The sequence below is a fragment of the Apus apus genome, chromosome 1 (genome assembly GCF_020740795.1).
Source record: "Apus apus isolate bApuApu2 chromosome 1, bApuApu2.pri.cur, whole genome shotgun sequence".
NCBI classification, from domain to species: Eukaryota; Metazoa; Chordata; class Aves; order Apodiformes; family Apodidae; genus Apus; species Apus apus.
This window is the reverse complement of record NC_067282.1, coordinates 151,602,046-151,618,713: the sequence shown is the minus strand read 5'-3', so window position 1 is coordinate 151,618,713 and position 16,668 is coordinate 151,602,046. Positions and strand designations below refer to the sequence as shown.

Sequence of the window (16,668 nt, the reverse complement as noted above, 5' to 3'; positions counted from 1 at the left end):
AATTGGTCTAAAAAAGCCAGCAGCCTGCAGATATGGTGTGAACAGTGTTTCTTAAGTGCTTTGGGACCCTCAGCTTTTGATGCTGGTGGAGATGGCTCTGATCACTCCTGCTTGTCTAAACATATAGATACATGACTTTTTTCAGCTTGCTCCAGTGGAATCTCTTAAATATGCATTCTCTTTCTGCATCATATCTCACTTCAGTCTTCTCTGCCCCATTGGCTTCCAGTTCTGTGATCATCACCCTAACCCCCAATTATTTTTTCCTAACATCTCCTCTGCTGGTGCCTCTGTCTATTGTCACCTCTGCTCTGCCTGTGAATACAGTTGCATCACCTCCATCTCTTTTACATCTCATTACAGCCGCTCCTTCCGAGCTGATCTCCCCAGGACTAAGATTCCTAGATACCAGTTTTCATATGCTGTTGCTGTCTGATTTCCTCCTATGTGCTGAAAAGCTCCACTGCAGCACTCAATCCACAAGCACTCTATTCCATTCCATTACCATCCCATGGAGTTGCTTCCGACTTCGTGCCCTTCATATCCCTTCCTGCATCTTTCTTGTGTCCCTTTTTTTTCCTATAGCGCTGCCCCTTCTCTCCACAAATAGCAGCACTCTTGGTTTGCCATTGGAAGCAGACTTCCTGCGGCTCCCTGTCTCATCAGCTTCTCATTTCAAGTAATTTAAAATGTAATTTAAAATCTCTCTATTTCCTCCAGACTATTAATTTCTCTCTCCTTACTCCTCTATAGATGTCATTCTGCGTTGCGCTGTTCGGTAGGATACGACTGTTGTAAAAATCTGCCACAGTGTTTCTATTCTGTATTCTTGTTTGGTATTATCATTTTTAATGATTCTTTGTAGAAAAGATGAAATCTCAGCACAGCATCTAGCCACGGCACAAGCAGTCACACAGGACATTCTGGCATTTGCATTGCCTTTGTTCCATTCTTCTCCATTCTTCTCCTGTGGCATTTGGAACTGCAGAGTGATTATTGTGAATGGTCTAAGAGTATATAAGTAGGGTAGCAGGAAGAGAATTATTTCTGGAAATTGGGAAGTGTGAGGCAGGAAGCCCTGTTTCATCCTGATCTTGAGATACACCAAGCCCTTGTAGGTCTCTCTTAGCCAGAGATTAAAGAATTTACCACCCAGCAAACCTGGCCTTCTTTCACTGGCAGTTTCTTTGGGGAGAACATGCCCCTCCCATGTCGCTGTAGCCACTTGAAACCAAACTTGTCAAAGCTGTAGAAATATACAATAAAGGCAAAAGTTCTGCGTTGATTTGAGGGTCTTGGATTTGGCCCAGCTGCTGCTTCATCCTCTCTAACTGACTGGATTTGTTAAATGTAAAGATAAGCACTCCTGGCATTTCCACGGTATTTTTTCCAGTTCGAGATGAAATCCGTGATTTCTCACAGTGTCGGGGTCACTGCAAGCCCTAATCCACAACCTCTGCAGTGACTGGCTGTGCAGACCAGTATACCCTTGACCCAAAGCAACACAACCATTTGTGGCAGTAAAATAATCACTCCACCACATGGGTTACACAGGTGACCCCTAAGTGCAGACACAGCACCATCCTTTCTTTCCCTCTCCTCTTTGAATGTATAAGTATGGGTGAGCTTTCAAAGGCCCTGAGATCTTTTTGCTTCCACTTCAGCCACGTTGCTTGTGTGGCATCACTAGAAGAGCTGTGCTAAACATTTTTTTGAGACTACAGAGTAACTGAGGAGACCACCTTCCATGGATCTGTGAGCTCCACACGTTTCCAGAGTGCCTTTCCCATCCACACGTGGTGTTGGTGCCTGATGGATCTGAGTGCCAGAACAGCCAGCTGAAGTTTTTTCAGAGATTTTTCAGAACTTCAAAGTTCTTTCAGGTTCCTGACCCAGCTTTTCTACCCTCCTTTGAAGAACGAGAAGAATTGAATACTGGAGTGGGGCTGGAGGGACACGAGCACCAACACAAAAAGAAAATAGCTCAGAGTCCCAAGAATTACTTATTCCTCCCTTGTGCCTTCCCTCTTCAAGGCCCCTTCCTTCTTTTCAGTGGAAATGTCTCAGAAGGGAAGCAGAGGTCCTCACATGATCTTCTCTAGCTTCCCCAGTTAAGAGGCTCAGAGAGCCTCCTCCTCACCACAGGCCATCCCTGTAGAGCCATAATCTCCCACCAGCTTAGGGATGTTCACTGCATCTCCCTGCCTCTCAAATTCTTTCGAACCAAGAACAACAGTTCAGAGAACCACTCCACAGCTGCCATCCTCCACACCCATGCAGCACGCTGTACCCAGAGTGCTAAAGTTGCACTGGGGCCACCTCCCTCCCTGTTGTCCATTCTCAGCTGTTTGGCAGCAATGTGAATGCAGAAAGAGACCCCCCAGCTCCTGTAGCAGAGCGTATGGCCAGGAGTCCCCCAGGTGGGGCTAGGAACTGTGTTTGTCCCCCCCAAAATGTGTAATCTGTCAGCTGCAGTGTCCCCTACCGCCCCTCCCTCTATCCCTTTTCCTCTCTCCCACGGGGCCTTTCCAGCCATCTGCATGTGGCTGATGCCAGACCCCCTCAGTGCTTGCTGGTAGATACCCCTATCTCTGTCTGAACTGCGAGGGCAGCCTGCTCTGTGCCCTCCAAACTGGGGAAGTGGTCAGTAGGGCAGCCAGCAGCCCCCCTGCTACTTACTATAGACCCTTTCATGCCCAGCGGTCCTGGGGGACACTGCCTCAAAAGGGCAGTCCAAGTCTGCACCCAGAGAGGGAAGAAGAAGGAGAAATAAATGGAGTTACGAAATTGCAATGTGGCTGAAGTCCTGCAACTGAATCGACTTCCCAGCACCCCCTTCCCTCAGCCCCACTCCCATGCACAGAACAGCAGTGAACCTAAAGCAGCTCTTCTGGTCTGTCTTTCACTGAACAATGAATCTGGTCAAAGAGAAACCAAATCGGTAGCATCAAGAATTAGATTATTTCTTTTCTTTATGATTGTTGCACTAATGAACAGCTACATGTATAGAATCAGGAGGTGACTAATGTAATTAACCTGGTGTAATGATACTGCTGAGGAAGAGAGAAAGGATTATGACATACTTAGATGTCAGTATTGCACTATTTTGTATACATTCCTGGTACTAGCGGGTAGTGTCTGCCCAGGAAACTTAAGCAGTGATAAATTTCATTCTGCATCCATTGAGCTCATGCATCTTTCTGTGTAAAACGAGGATATGAAAGGCAGATTGCTTTCCGGGCACTGGTGGGGTGAGGAGAGGGGGAAGAGATTCGGTTTGCTGGTTCCCTTCCTTCACAAAATAATCGTAACAATCATAAATTGTCCTTTCTCGGGAAGAATCTTCCCAAAATGTCTGCTTCTTGGAGCAGGCATTGGGATTTCACAGAAAGCTGTGAAGACAAAGTCAGAACGCAGGGATTCACACAGCACTGGTCAGGGGGAGGCAGAGGGACAGAAAACGAGCAGCACCCAAACATATGCAACTTGCAGTGAAACCCGAGAAGAGCGAAGAGCGAGCACTCAAGAAAATCATGACAACAGCAACGACAACGGCAATAAAAACGCTTATTTTTAAATTACCCTTCCACATCGCATTTCACCTGTCTCCTGGGGAGGGAAACGCCTGACCGAAGTTTTGTGCGGGTCTAACCGCGGCGTGTGCGGGTTGCGCGTGCAGCTCTGGGGCGCGGACGGCGGGGATGCGAGGCGGGCTGGGGCGGGGGGCGCGGAGCTGCCGGCTGGTGGGGGGGAGCAGAAAGCCAGAACGAGGGAGAGAGTCCCAGCTTATGCTGTTCTTTGGCGAGGGGGGGGGGGAGGGGAGGCGAGCGAGCAACCCTTCCCGGGGCCGTCCGCGGCGGGCTCGGCGCTGGGAGGGGGGCACGGGGAGGGGGGGGAGGGGGCAGGCTGCGCCCCCAGCCCCTCCCTGCCGGCCCGGCGCGGAGCAGCGCGGAGCGGCGCGGCTGCGGGGCGCGGGCGGCCGCGGGCAGGGGAGCTGTCCTTCAGCACCAGCGCGGGCCGCCGGGCGCCGCTCCCGCCCCGCCGCCCGGGGAGCTGTCCTTCAGCACCGCCGCACCCGCCGCCGCCGCCGCCGCGATGCGGTAACCGGGCCCCGGGAAGACGCCGGGGGCCGCCGCGGGGCAGGGGGTGCCGCAGCCGGGCTCCGCTCCGAGCCCCCCGCCCGGGAGGGGCGCAGCCTCTCCCCCTTCCTCCTCCTCCTCCCCGGTTCCCCCCCCCAACCCCCGCCCTCCTCTTCCTGCCCCCTTCAGGAGCCCCCCTCTCTCCTCGCCCACCTCCGCCGGGAGCGAGCGCCGCGGCTGTGCGGAAAAGCCATGGGAGGCGAGACCTCGGCACCTGTTCAGCTGAAATCAAGGGCTTACAGTATACTGGGCAGTCTGGCTTGGTGGTAGGAGCGAGCGAAAGGAAGGAGAAGCAAGCAGGAAAAAAAAAAGTGAGAGAGGATTGGAGCGACTGCCGCTGCCGGGAAAAAAAAATAAAATAAAATAAAAACCCAAGGAAGATAACTGGGAAGGAAAAGGATTTTCATGGCGCAGGCTGCAGAGCTAAGCAAGAAGACTGAAGGTTGCATCTCTGCTCTTACAGTCTCTAACTGTCTAGGTCCAGATAATGAGAGATTGTGTTGAGGATGCTGCTGCTGCTCCCCTGTTCACTGTGGAAGCCATCTCCAAATTAGCCATTACATATGGAAACTGGAGACCAGAATTTTAGAAAAAGGGATTAAGGCATCTCGTTTTGGGGGGGGATTCTCTCTTTATTTGTTTGGTTTTTCTTGGTTCTTTTCTCTCTCTTTTTTTTTTTTCTTTTTCCTTTTTCCTTTTTTTATATTTCAACCAGAACGTTTCCGATTTAAAAGGCAAGCCTCTTCCCGTGTGGTCTTTCTAATTTACACTCTTTTCCGTGGGTTTTCTTACCTCCCTTTTTTGATACCTATCTCTCTATATACACCCATTATATTATTAGTCGGAATTACTATTCTTTTATTTTATTAAACACACACACCCCAAGAATCAGAAGGCGGTTGGGTATTTGTATAATGAAGAATTATGGGGCTCTTTGACAGAGGTGTTCAGATGCTTTTAACCACCGTTGGTGCTTTCGCTGCCTTCAGCCTGATGACCATAGCTGTGGGGACCGACTACTGGCTTTACTCCAGAGGGGTTTGCAAGACTAAAACTGTCAGTGAGAACGAAACCAGCAAAAAGAACGAGGAAGTCATGACCCATTCTGGATTATGGAGAACCTGCTGCCTGGAAGGTATTTCATTCTGGATCTCCACACTCCCCTCACCCCCCCACACCCCCCCACACCCCTCTTTCCTTTCCTCTCCCACCACCCCATGTTCCTCCCTTTCTCCAAATAAATCCCTCCACATTCCACCATTTTCTCACTTCATTCCTTTCACCACAGATGAAGAGCGGTGAGCTCAGTTACTCAGGGCACAGAAGCAAGAAGACAGGCAAAACATTCTCTGCTCCACTCCCTTTTCCCTTCCTCTTCCCTACCTTCCTCTCCTACACCCTTCCCAAAAATTCACTTTCCCCCTCCAACTGAAATAATAGTGTGTGTGTGTTACAAAAACACAGAGAGAACCTTTCAAAAAGCAACTGTGCATTCTGCCTCCCTTCAGCTTGTTTGTATTGCCTGGGAAAGCAATGCCAAAATGCTGTATTATTGCTGTGCGCCGGCTGTAACCACAAAGTGAAATAATTGCTCTCTTTGCAAATGGCTTATTTGCAAAGACAAGACTGGGAGTGAGGGACAATGTGGGGAGTGGGTGACTGCAAAGCATTTTGGATGCAATTACGAGTTCACTTTAGGAGGGAAAAAGAGAGAAAAGGAAGCAGCCTTGTTATGTCCAAAATCCCTCGTATGGTGAATCTAATGATTCTAGTCATCTCAAGTAGAGTTCCGAGCATTTCGTAATGTCTGTAAGCAATCACATCTCTCTGGGCTGGGTGCAGAGGGGTCTAGTTGGTGGCTGATTGGTTTGGGGCTGGGATTCTTCCCCCCGTTTTTTTGTGGTTAAGGGATGGGATTTTGTTTGGGGTGATTTTTTTTTTTTTTCTTTAAGGTTTACGGTAAAGGCTAAATATAAACAAGTCTCTGAATGGAAAAAATCAGCCTAAGTCTGACGTGGTGAAACTAAACAGTAACTCAGTGACATGTCTGATGGCAGAAGCGACACCACCGCAGCCAACTTCTGGAATCAGACGTTCCTAAGGGAGGGGGAAAGAGAAGAGGGGCCAGTGATTCACTTTTCAATGTGTGTTGCTCAGTACTGCTATTGGCGTGCGTGTGGGCTGGGGAGGTGGTCTTCAGCCTGTGCCGGAGGGATAGGGGCGACCGATGTAAATGCGTGGTTTCTGTTACACACGTAGCAAGAAGGAGAGGGCGAGAGCACACGAGCACACATTGCAGCCCATTGTAAAAGCCCTGCTTATGAATCAGCTCCCAGCTGGAGGGTGGGCTGCCAGGGGTTTGTGGACATCCAGGGATAACGTCTGTGTCTGTCAGTGTCCACCAGAGCTGGGTGTGCCTGGAGCTCCCCAATGGGAAAGAACAGGGAGTGGGTACCGCAGAACTGATTTTCTAAGATCGGCACTGGGAGATGGAAGGCAGGGGGGAGGGGGGAATAAACTATGTATGTCCTAATGTCTCTCACCAAAGCAAGCTAAAGCTGCTGTTTGGAAATGGTTGTGTCCGGGAAGAAGCGCGAATTTCCCCCCCGTTCTTGGTGCAAACGGTTGAGTGATGGCTGGACATGTTTTGAATAGCTAAGTGACTTCATTGAGCGATGGTCTATTTGACGCATACTGCATTTAGTGCCCTTTGTCAACCCAAACTGCTGCCTTTTAACATATCCTGCAGAGGAGCTCTATGCTGAATACTATATGCTGTCTCCACGCCAGAAAATCAATAGCAGTAAATTAATGGGGGATGTTTTAAACACACTCGCTCACACACACGCACACATCTTCTCCAAATAGATAAATATATAGAGATATAGCTTAATAAAAAATGAAAAGCCTTTCACACAGCTATTCATTACAACTGGGGAAGGAGACATCTCCTTAATTAAAAATTAATGAGAGAGGGAAGAGGGGAAGAAAAAAAAAAAAAAAAGAGTCCAAATGCAAAGCCGTGCAGGGGAGGGAGGCTGCGGGAAGAATTCCCTTCCTGAGCCGTGTCCCCAGGCTGGAGGGCGGAGGGAGGCTGGGGTGGAGACAGGAGGTATGAGGACCCCGGCCGGGAGAGGCAGTGAATTCAGATCATGTCTATCTGCCCACAGAGCTGTACCCAGAGGGACGAGGTCTGAGGGGGAGGAGGAAGGGGCGGGTGAGGTTTGTCAGATCGGAGGAGCTCGGGGCTCCTTCTCCTTTACATCTGACAGGACCCCACAGGCACTGTGGAGAAACGGCTTGCAAGGCAAAGGGAAGTGGCAGGATGCTTCCAATTAAAAGCTCCCAAGTGCCCTCAGACCCCAGCCCGGTCCCCCACCCCGCTCTGCCAATACGCTCCAACGGGCTCAAACTGCAGCCCTGCATGAGGGGTATGAAATGCATCCTGAGAACAAGCCGTACAGTGCTGGCAGGGTGCTCTAGCTTGCCCCAGCTGTGTGAAGGTTGGGCTGGCCTTTTCCCTCAGCCCCTGGACACTTGGCACAAGCGGTAAGCAGGGCAGGAGAGTGCAATGCACCTTGCAGGAGCTGAGACGAGCTCTGAGTCCTGAGCCTGAGGGCACAGGTTGCACCAAAACTTGAATAAGGACCAGGTAGCAAGAGTGTCTCATCAGGAGGCAAAACCAGCCCTGTGGCCACATGCTGAGCCTGGCCTGGATGCAGGTTTGCCTGAGGGGCCAGCATGGCACAGGCCTGGCACTGCCATGGCCAGGATGCCCCTGCTTGTCTTCCTGCTGCCCCACAACCTGCATGGGCTGGTGACTGGCATTCTCTTACTCCCAGGACAGCACAGCCAAATATCCCCACCAGCCCTCAGATGGCAGGCCTCTTGCTGTCAAGTCTGATCTGCTTGCAGGGAGGGTTATCTTCTTTCTCGGCAGAAGGAATCAGAAAGATGTCCCCGGCTGACTCGTTCTCCCTGGTAAAACTGCCTGCTGGCAAACGGGAGGGAGAAGGGTGCAGCAAAACTTCCTTTTCCTCATGATGCAGAGAGTGGGCAGATTTGTGGAAGGAAGGGCTTTGGTCCCAGGAGGCTGTAAAAAAGGGCAAAAGCCTTGGACTCTGCTCACACCTTGCCCATTCTATGGCAAAGGCACCTGAGAAAGGGTGTGGGACACACATCGCTTCTGCTGCCTGGAGTGGGTGGCAGGGCAGGTCTATAGGGTGAGGGGAGGCAGTGAAGAGGAGAGTATGAGGATTTTTAACATGCAACTAGTCAAAGAAGGAGCTCAAACTGCCTCCTGCTACTGGCAGGAAGCCTCTGGTGAGGTTGTCTTTATTTTGGGGGATGTGGGGTACACTGGCATTAGTCAACACTGTAGGCTGTCAGAAATGGTGGACTCCTCGTGTTCAAAATATTATGCTAAATTGTCTTTTCTCTTCTTGGCCAAGATATGCAGTAGCAAAAATGGATATGGGGATGGAGTCTCGGGTTGTAAACACAGATACACTGCTGTCAGACTTGGAAGTTCCTCTTGAAGAATTTGGTCCCCAGGATTTCAGTTTTTGGGTTCCCTTCTTTCATCTTGTTCCCTACAGCTGACTTCCAGTCAGTATTTTCAGATCTTTATATTTCTCTAAAGAGGAATTTCATTTGGGATGTTTCTTCTCTTTCCCCCTTTTCTTACATCCCTAGAGCAAGCCCCTGTTCCACTGTGGGGCTAAAGGAGAAAAGTGGTGTCAATTCACATTACTGCAGATCACACTTCTGATTTTTTTCCTAATCTTCCTCAAGGCAATCCTTTCCCAGACTTTGGGGTTGCCCAAATGTGTCCTGAGGCAATTAAAAAACCTTTGTCCTTTAAGAAAAAGGGTCTTTCTCAGTCCTTTAGCTGCGTAGGCACCAAACACACACGTACACCAAGCAACTGAGATCTGCAAGCGCATGCCACACATTAATACTGCACCTCTTACAACTTTGAAATGGCTGCGGATCTTCCAGCCTAATTCCTTCTTGGCACTGAATTCTTTAAAACCACTTTTTATTATGAGTGATGCCTTGTCTAATTCTTTCATTAGCTCCTGTAGATCTCCTGCAGGATCTCAAAAACTGAGCGACGATGCCTTATCAGTGTCTTATGAAGCAAGCAAATGAAATGTATTTTATATTTGCAGGTTATTGGTTTTGTCATGTTGTCATTATTATTAGGAAAGGAATAGGTCTGGGAGGCTTTTAGACTGAGAAGGAGGGAGAGAAGAGTCCAGGGCAGGCAGGCATGAGTGATGTGCATGGGGTTAGACATCCCTGTAGATCTGACTGGTGTGAAGGCAAGTAATTGAATGGATGTTGGTGCAGAAAGTAATTCCTGCCTAGAGACCCTTCCCAAGGAAAATTAATGAGCTGATCTGTTCTCTTTCCAGCTTGTTATATCTGAACAGCACATGAGAGTTAAGTGCAGTTTCAGTGTTGGCAAAAATGAAGAGCTGACAGCGAAGTGAGGCAGGGCACAGGCAGTGGACAAGCTTCTGCCAGACAATTCTGGCGCTGCGTTGCTTCCTCACACTGCCTTCTCCCACTGCCGTTTGCTCCTGAGCCATGGCTTTCCTTTCACACTTATCATATGAGTGCTTTTTCTTTATCTTCCCTCTTAGCTTTCCCAGTTTCTTTTCTTTTACCCTTCGTTTCTGTCAGCATCCCTGGTTTTGTGCTGTGGAAATGCCTGACATCCTACTTCCAAGGATCCACAAATGTACTTGGGGTCCTTTTTTCTGGCTCTTGCTGTCCTAATCCAGGGGCTTTTCTGTACACACAGTAGAAACAGGAGTAGATCAAATAATGGTCTCCATGTCTTCGCAGTTCAGGACCAGCCTAGCACAGCCCTGAGATGCAGCAGGAGGCAATGGTTCGGCACCTGGCTGATTGCTGCTGGCATTGCATCTGCTGGGGAGAAGGAGGATACAGAACTGGACAGGCCTTGGATGAAGAGGAGGATAAAGAATTTTTAAAAGTGGGGTGGCAGATGACAAGGGAGAATTGCACAGGAGCCACCCCACTTGGGTGGGTTTGGTTCTCCCTTCAGCTTAAATTCACACTTGACTGTACCTGACTGTAAGTCACCAAGAAGGTAGGGATTTGAGGGTCTGAGACCTGCAAGCTCAGTTCTTTTGTAAGATTTGACAAGGAAATGCTGCTCCTCACCAGGGAGTTGCTGGAACTGACTTTTAAATTGCTTTAAAATTATGAATCTTCCTACTGACAGAGTAAGAGGAATGGGTTAATAATGTCCTGAAATGCACCAGAAATTGTCTTGCTGAAGAGAGTGAGAGCTAAATGCAGTGGGAGGGACATGGAGATGCAGTGTGGCAGCAGTAATGTATAAAGAAATTTCACAGAGATAGAACAAATGTCTCTTTGCCAGGGAGAGCAGGAGCTATTCCTATGCAATGTTTCCCTTTTAACCCATCCCTTTCCCCATGCAGTCCTCTGAGCCCCATCTCACCTCACTGCTGTTCAGTACAATCTAAGCTAGAGTTTTGGGGGAGGAGAACTGCTGAGGTTTGCCAGGAGAATTTCCATATTTATTTAATTTAAAAGCAGTAGCAAGGAGGTTGCTGGGGGGAGGGGGGTGGGCAGCAGGGAGCATTTCAGGCTCTCAGTTGGCTCTGCCCCCTGTCCCTGTTTTAAAAGCAGATTCCCAATCAAGCATACCCGGTTTGTCCCAGAGGGAGCCCTCGCTGCTCCATTCTGCACTGCTTCTCTCTTCCATATTGCCCTCCTTGTTCAGGGGATGTGCTGCTGCTTCTGCTGCCTTCCACGGACATGAAACCTTCCCCCCTGCAGGGGGGCTCCCGGAGAGGGAAGGGCACTGCTGCCAAAGGAATGGATTAGCAGCAGGCCTCTTGCTCCTTGTCCTTCCCCGCAGGCTCCATCCCAGGGTGACAGCTCCCCGGCAGGAGAAACACAGGGTGCAGAACAGGTCAGGCATACACAGAACACATTGTAAATAGAAGACACCTAAAAGTTATTTTTCCCTTGCCTGTGTGACCCCAGCTTTTTCCTTGCCCTCCATCTTTGACTCATTCTATCCATCTCCATTTTAATTTGCTCTCTTTTCCCTCCCCTGTTTTTCCTCTTTAGTTTTCTCTTTCATCTTCATGTCTCTTCTGTGCTTTCTCTCAAAAGCAGCTTCTCCTTCATTACTTCTCCCTGATTCTCTCCGTATTCTCTGGGGCCCATCCCCCTTGCTCTTTTCTCTGTTACGTTATCTTGTCCTTGCTCTCATCTGTCCTCTTTGCTCCTGCCATCTCCCTGTCCTCTGCTCTTTCCCCATGCATTCCTCTATCTCACATACAGTCATTCCTCGCCAGATGAAGTATTCCATCCTTTGGGAGCTATGCTGCCTCTCCACTCTTTAAGCAACTCTTTTCCAACCTCTCTCCATCTCTCCCACTCCTCCTTTCTCTGTCCAGTGTCCCCCTTCCTTGAAGCAGTGTATGACACTGGTTGCTGTTGGTGTTTTCTCTTGCCCTCAGGGCAGCCCAGCTATCTCTGAGGGGGGTCAGACCCAAGCCCCTCCTTCCTCTTCCCCTCATTGCTCATTGCCTGTGGTCAAGCCAACATCCCTCCACTTTGCTGCCTCCAACCTCCCGTGGCTGGAGGGCTCACTGGCAGCTCAGCTGATGAGCTGGCTCATCTGCATGCAGCCAGCAACTGGGCTGGAAGGAGCTCACAGCAGCCCTAAATACCCTCCCTGGCAACCCTCAGACATGGATCAGGCCAGGATCCAAATGGAAAATAAGGGTCTCTGAAGCCATAAGCCTGGGGCAGTTGTTGTGCACTATAGTGAAGGATCTCCAGTTGTCAGGAAGAAACATCTCAGCAAGCAGTCGTCCTTTTCAAGCTGTTTACAGGAGGATGACTTTCTCTGAGATTCTTAGGAGACCCTCAGGGGGTGATGTGAATGGGGCTGGGGTCTCTCAATAATCAGCTGAATGAACTTCAGAGAGTCGGATCAGAGGGTACTGTTGACTGGTGGTAAAAGGGGGATTGAGTACCATGCAGGGACATGGATCACAGCAGCTCCTTGGATGCCAGAAACAGGGTTACAGCTGGTGGTGGCCCAGTGCAGAACATGGCTGAAGACGGAAAACCCGCCACCAGCAAGTGCCCAGGTGTAAGGAGTAGAGCCAGGGTGACTGCAGAGAGTGCAGGAGTAAAGGCCATCCAAGGTGCGGGGGTTGCAAAGTCAGAAGAGGGTTCATAAAAGGGGGAAAGGGACAAGGAGGAGGAGGAAAGACTGCCTATATGAAGGCAGCCTGCAAGACTAGATGTGTTTGCCTGGAAAAGGAGGTGAATGAGAGGGAAAGCAACTGGATTGTATTGAATAATGAATGGGCTAGAGAAGATGGATCAGTAGCTCTTGATTTCCCCATTTTGTAACACACAGACAAGAGGACCTGATGTGAGTCACCGGAGACCCAGTTCAAGCTTTCTCATTTGATGCGTATTAGGGCTGTGGAGCTCATTGCCACTGGAGCTCCAGTGGCCAAGGTTTTAACAACATTTAGCAAGCAAGTGGGCATTTATGACAGAGTTCACAAAAATTAAGCATCCTCCTAATGGATGTGAACAGCATTTTGGGTGTTTCGTAATTCAGCAATTAAGCCAGTTGCCATAAAAACTGGAATAACATTTCACAAGGGCAGTCTATCCCCTGTTTGACTGCCATGTGGTTTTTGCCGCTTCCCGGAAACATTTGTCAGGGATTAAATGGAGCTCAGATTTACTTGGTCTGGCATTTCTTTTGTTTCTAGATGCTGTGCTATGCAGTTGCAATGTAAGATGCAAACTAGGCCCTGCGTTTCTTCTGGTGTCAATGACTGCCCTAATTTGACAAATTAACAGTGAGTTTAAGTATTTCTATCATATTTTGCTAGGAAGGATCTAGGATACAGAGCAATTAAGAGCATATGGAATTAAGCGGAGTCCTTTTTCTTCACACCCTAGGGTATAAAGTAAGTAGTTAGCAATGAAGGTGCTATATATGTGAGAAGAATTATTATTGTTGAAGTCCCTGCTTCCCAGGAAGCAATAGGCTTTGGGTCTCTTTGATGCTATCACGACTAAATTAGAAATGAGGTTGTCTCTTGTCTCTTGTATCTGTGGAAATGATTACTGAACCAGCACCTGATGACGTACAATGCTGTAGTGTTTCTATGCACAAGAGACAAAGGCCTGATTCTCTCCTCATTTGCACCAATGCAACCTCAATGACTTGGATGGAGCCACCCTGGTTACACTGTCTGGGTTGGCAAGGGGAGAACTAGGCAGAGGAAAGGCTGTGTGTGCTTTAAACAGCCTTGCCCCCAAGGTCACTCTGTGTCCTCGCTGTGCCAGCGCCATACCCGACAAACCAGGGGCTAAATTCACTTCCAGTGTGAGTGGATGCAATGACCCAAAAGTTAAAGAGATTCTGCATTTCTTTATGCCAGCTGCTCACCCAGACCAGCCGATCCCTTTTTAACTATTTCCATTTTCATCGTCTTCACTTTCATCAGAAAAATTCAACCTGGATGCCTTCCGTGTGGGACAAAGAAACCTCTCACAGAATCCTCACCTTGGACTGATGAGCATGTCAAATGGCAGAGGTGACTGTGAACCCCCTGGCACTCACTCTTCTCTTTTCCTTCCTTCTGCATTTCTGTCTTTCACTGAATTGCTTTTATTTTCTGACAGCTTTCTGTCTCTCAGCCCCGTTTATCCTCTTTGTGTTACAGAAAAACTCTCCCATAAAATTCCAAACTACATTATCAAGAGTTTTCATAACAAGCCCTGCAGGACAGGTGAAATCCAGTTCTGTTTCTGTGCCACAGGCTGCTAAAGTTTTTATACTAGTTCCTATCAAATCTATAACTCCCCAGAGAAGCATATGGACTTTATCCTACATCTCCTATTCCCCTGGAGCATATACTCTTACCTGTTAGATGTGGAAAACAGAAAATTAGGGTGGTATACAAAAACTTGAGAATGCAATGCCCTCCTATCCGTGGGTAGGAATTTTTCTGATGTGTGTTTTTGCTACAAGCAGAACAACTATAAATTTCTGATTTAGCTTGTTTTATAAAGTCTACATTCTGTCAAATAAAGAATAACACTATCCACCTCCGTCCCCTGGATTTTCTATCCCTTTCTGATTTTTCGCTTCCTATTTCTCAGTTTTCATTCTCCTTCTGAACATGACTTTTTTTTTTAGAGCCTGTTTTATTTTTCTCCTCCCACTGCTTCATAACTACATTTCATTCTTAAATTTACTATCGCTCAGCGAACTTCCCTCTTTCTTCAGGTCTTGTTTATACCACCAGTGTAGCTGCAGTGTGATGGATCACACTTGAACACTGAATATTTCCCAGGTTTATGGTCATGTTCATTCAGTATCACAGCCCAAATACTTTTAATCAAACCACTTTTCATCCAATCCTATTTGCTGATTCCTGCAACCTTACTGTGACCTGTCCATTGTAACCAGTAAATTTCAAAGAACCTGTTCCTGAAATTTTATTTCCTCATGAAGATGTTGCCTAATACTTCTCTTTCCTAGCTTCATTATTTTCTTTTTTAAATTTACGGTTTCAATTTCTCTCATTCTTTCCACCAGTGTCCTTGAGAATGCACTGTTTCTTCTTTTCTTCCCTTTTTCTCATGTCATGTCTCATGCCTACTATTTTCTCCCTCAGCCCTCATCCCTGGTGATATTTCTTCCCTTCTCTTTATATTTCTAGCCCATAGTCCTCCTGAGTAGGAACTACTCCCCTTGATCCCATCCTGTTCAGCCTCTAGGGAGAGGTGGTGGAAAAGGATTGACAACTAAGGGTGGTCATATGTGTGTGTGTGCACTTGCACGTGTGCATCTCCTTTCAGATGTGATCAATATAAAAGCTTGGTGGTTGAGATGATGTGGCCTGGCTCTGACTTTTGCCTTTTGGAGAACCATGAAGAGTCACTTCCAAATGTAGATGGCCCCCAGAATTGCCTTCAGAATACAGGGTTTCAAGGGATCAATCATCAAGAATTTCTGCTGCTTCCTTTAGATTCAAGCATTGCCCTTTTACTTAGGCTGAGGGTCATGGGTTTTTGAAAGGCAGCAGCAGAATCATGAAAGAAGACATTTTTCTCTTGCTCATTTTTGAGTGAGGGAGTGAATGAACTGTGATAAATATTTTTCTGTATATAGCTAGAGCTGTCTCAAAGAAGTGGCAGAGGAAACAGATGGCAGAGGCCCTTTATAGGCAGCTGCTGTTGTCTCTTAAGGTGTCACCAAGACAAGAAAAGTGGTTGTAATTGGGGAGCTTCAAGATCAGTAGTGCCTGAAAAGACTCAAGCAGAAAAGAATGTCATCCTGTATGAAGGGTAAAGGAGAGAGACAGAAATCAAATATTCAGACACTAAAGAATGGTCCTTGAGAGGTGAAATAAAGTACAAGGAATAGGTTGAAGCAACTGTGAAGTTTTACTGGATTACATGACTGCAGAATGGATGGTTTCGCTGTGTTGAGGAGTTCATACTTGGCCACAGATAGTGGTAAGACAAAGAGCTGGTTTAGAGTATTTTGGGGGCAGCAAGAGGGGCTGGTGTCCAGAGGAAACAAGTGAGTGAGAGAAAGAGATCCCCAATGCATTGTGGAAATGCATCTGGGGAAGAGGAAAGGTCCAGGAATAGTTATCTTCAGGCTCTTATCTCCTCCAGCTTCCTTCAGAGAACACCTGCAGAGTGTGCCCTTGGAATGGGGCAGTGCTACAGTTTGGTGTAGAAGCCTCTGTCCCAGATATTCCTCAAATAATTCACCCGCCTGGAGCCTTATCAGCTCAGTGTATACAGCACAAAGAGAAATTCTAAGTTGACCTGTAAAAAAACAAAAGTGCAGACAGGTCCCTCAAGGAAGAACCAGAACTAGGTTCCTTCACATCTTCCAGGCTGGGAGGTGTTGCACAGTGGGCTAGACTCCTAAGTCTTCCAGTCATGGAGCTGTTTAAATCTCTTCTGTTCCCCTTATGTTTCCAAAAGTAAGAGCCACATATTCCTTTCAAAGGAAGAGAAAATTTACTGAAAACTTCAGTAGGAGGGAAAATGACAGGGTCTGTCATGAAGTGCAAGGGTTTGGGGTGACAGAGCAACTGTGAACAGGCTTAGTGTTGGAGATGAACTGGAGCTGAACATTGTACAGTGTCTTCTAGCTGAGACATCTCCTTTGCAACTGTACTCAATAGTCTCAAAGGAAACTAATTGTCAAGAGCAGAGCAGAGCAGTGCAGCTGTTTTGCTGTTGGGAAAGGGAGCAACCAAGGAACTAACATGTCTACCCTGCCAAGTGAACTGCAATGCAAACAGCAGCACAGCACACAGGAAAAGCATGGGACTGACAATTTTCCTAAATTTCAGGTGACTGCCTAATCATTGCACTGCTCTTCTCCAATCATTGCCTTGCTCCTCTTCAGTCATTACTTTAGTCCATATGTTTGCAGGAAAGTATAGCT

The 16,668-nt window shown here is 47.9% G+C and overlaps 1 protein-coding gene across 2 annotated transcripts in view; it reads left to right on the top strand.

The window, feature by feature from the left end:
* The first annotated feature begins 4,239 nt into the window (after nt 1–4,239).
* Nucleotides 4,240–16,668, top strand: part of CACNG2 (calcium voltage-gated channel auxiliary subunit gamma 2) — a 53,642-nt gene continuing 41,213 nt past the window's right edge. Inside the window, exons 1-2 of one of the 2 annotated variants that reach the window (XM_051608215.1) lie at nt 4,240–4,581; nt 5,129–5,274. In XM_051608215.1, the coding sequence (XP_051464175.1) occupies nt 5,133–5,274 (142 nt within the window). In that variant the 5' untranslated portion in view covers nt 4,240–4,581; nt 5,129–5,132. Of the gene's footprint in view, nt 5,275–16,668 lie in introns of both variants that reach the window. The other variant, XM_051608214.1, reaches the window with a different exon arrangement.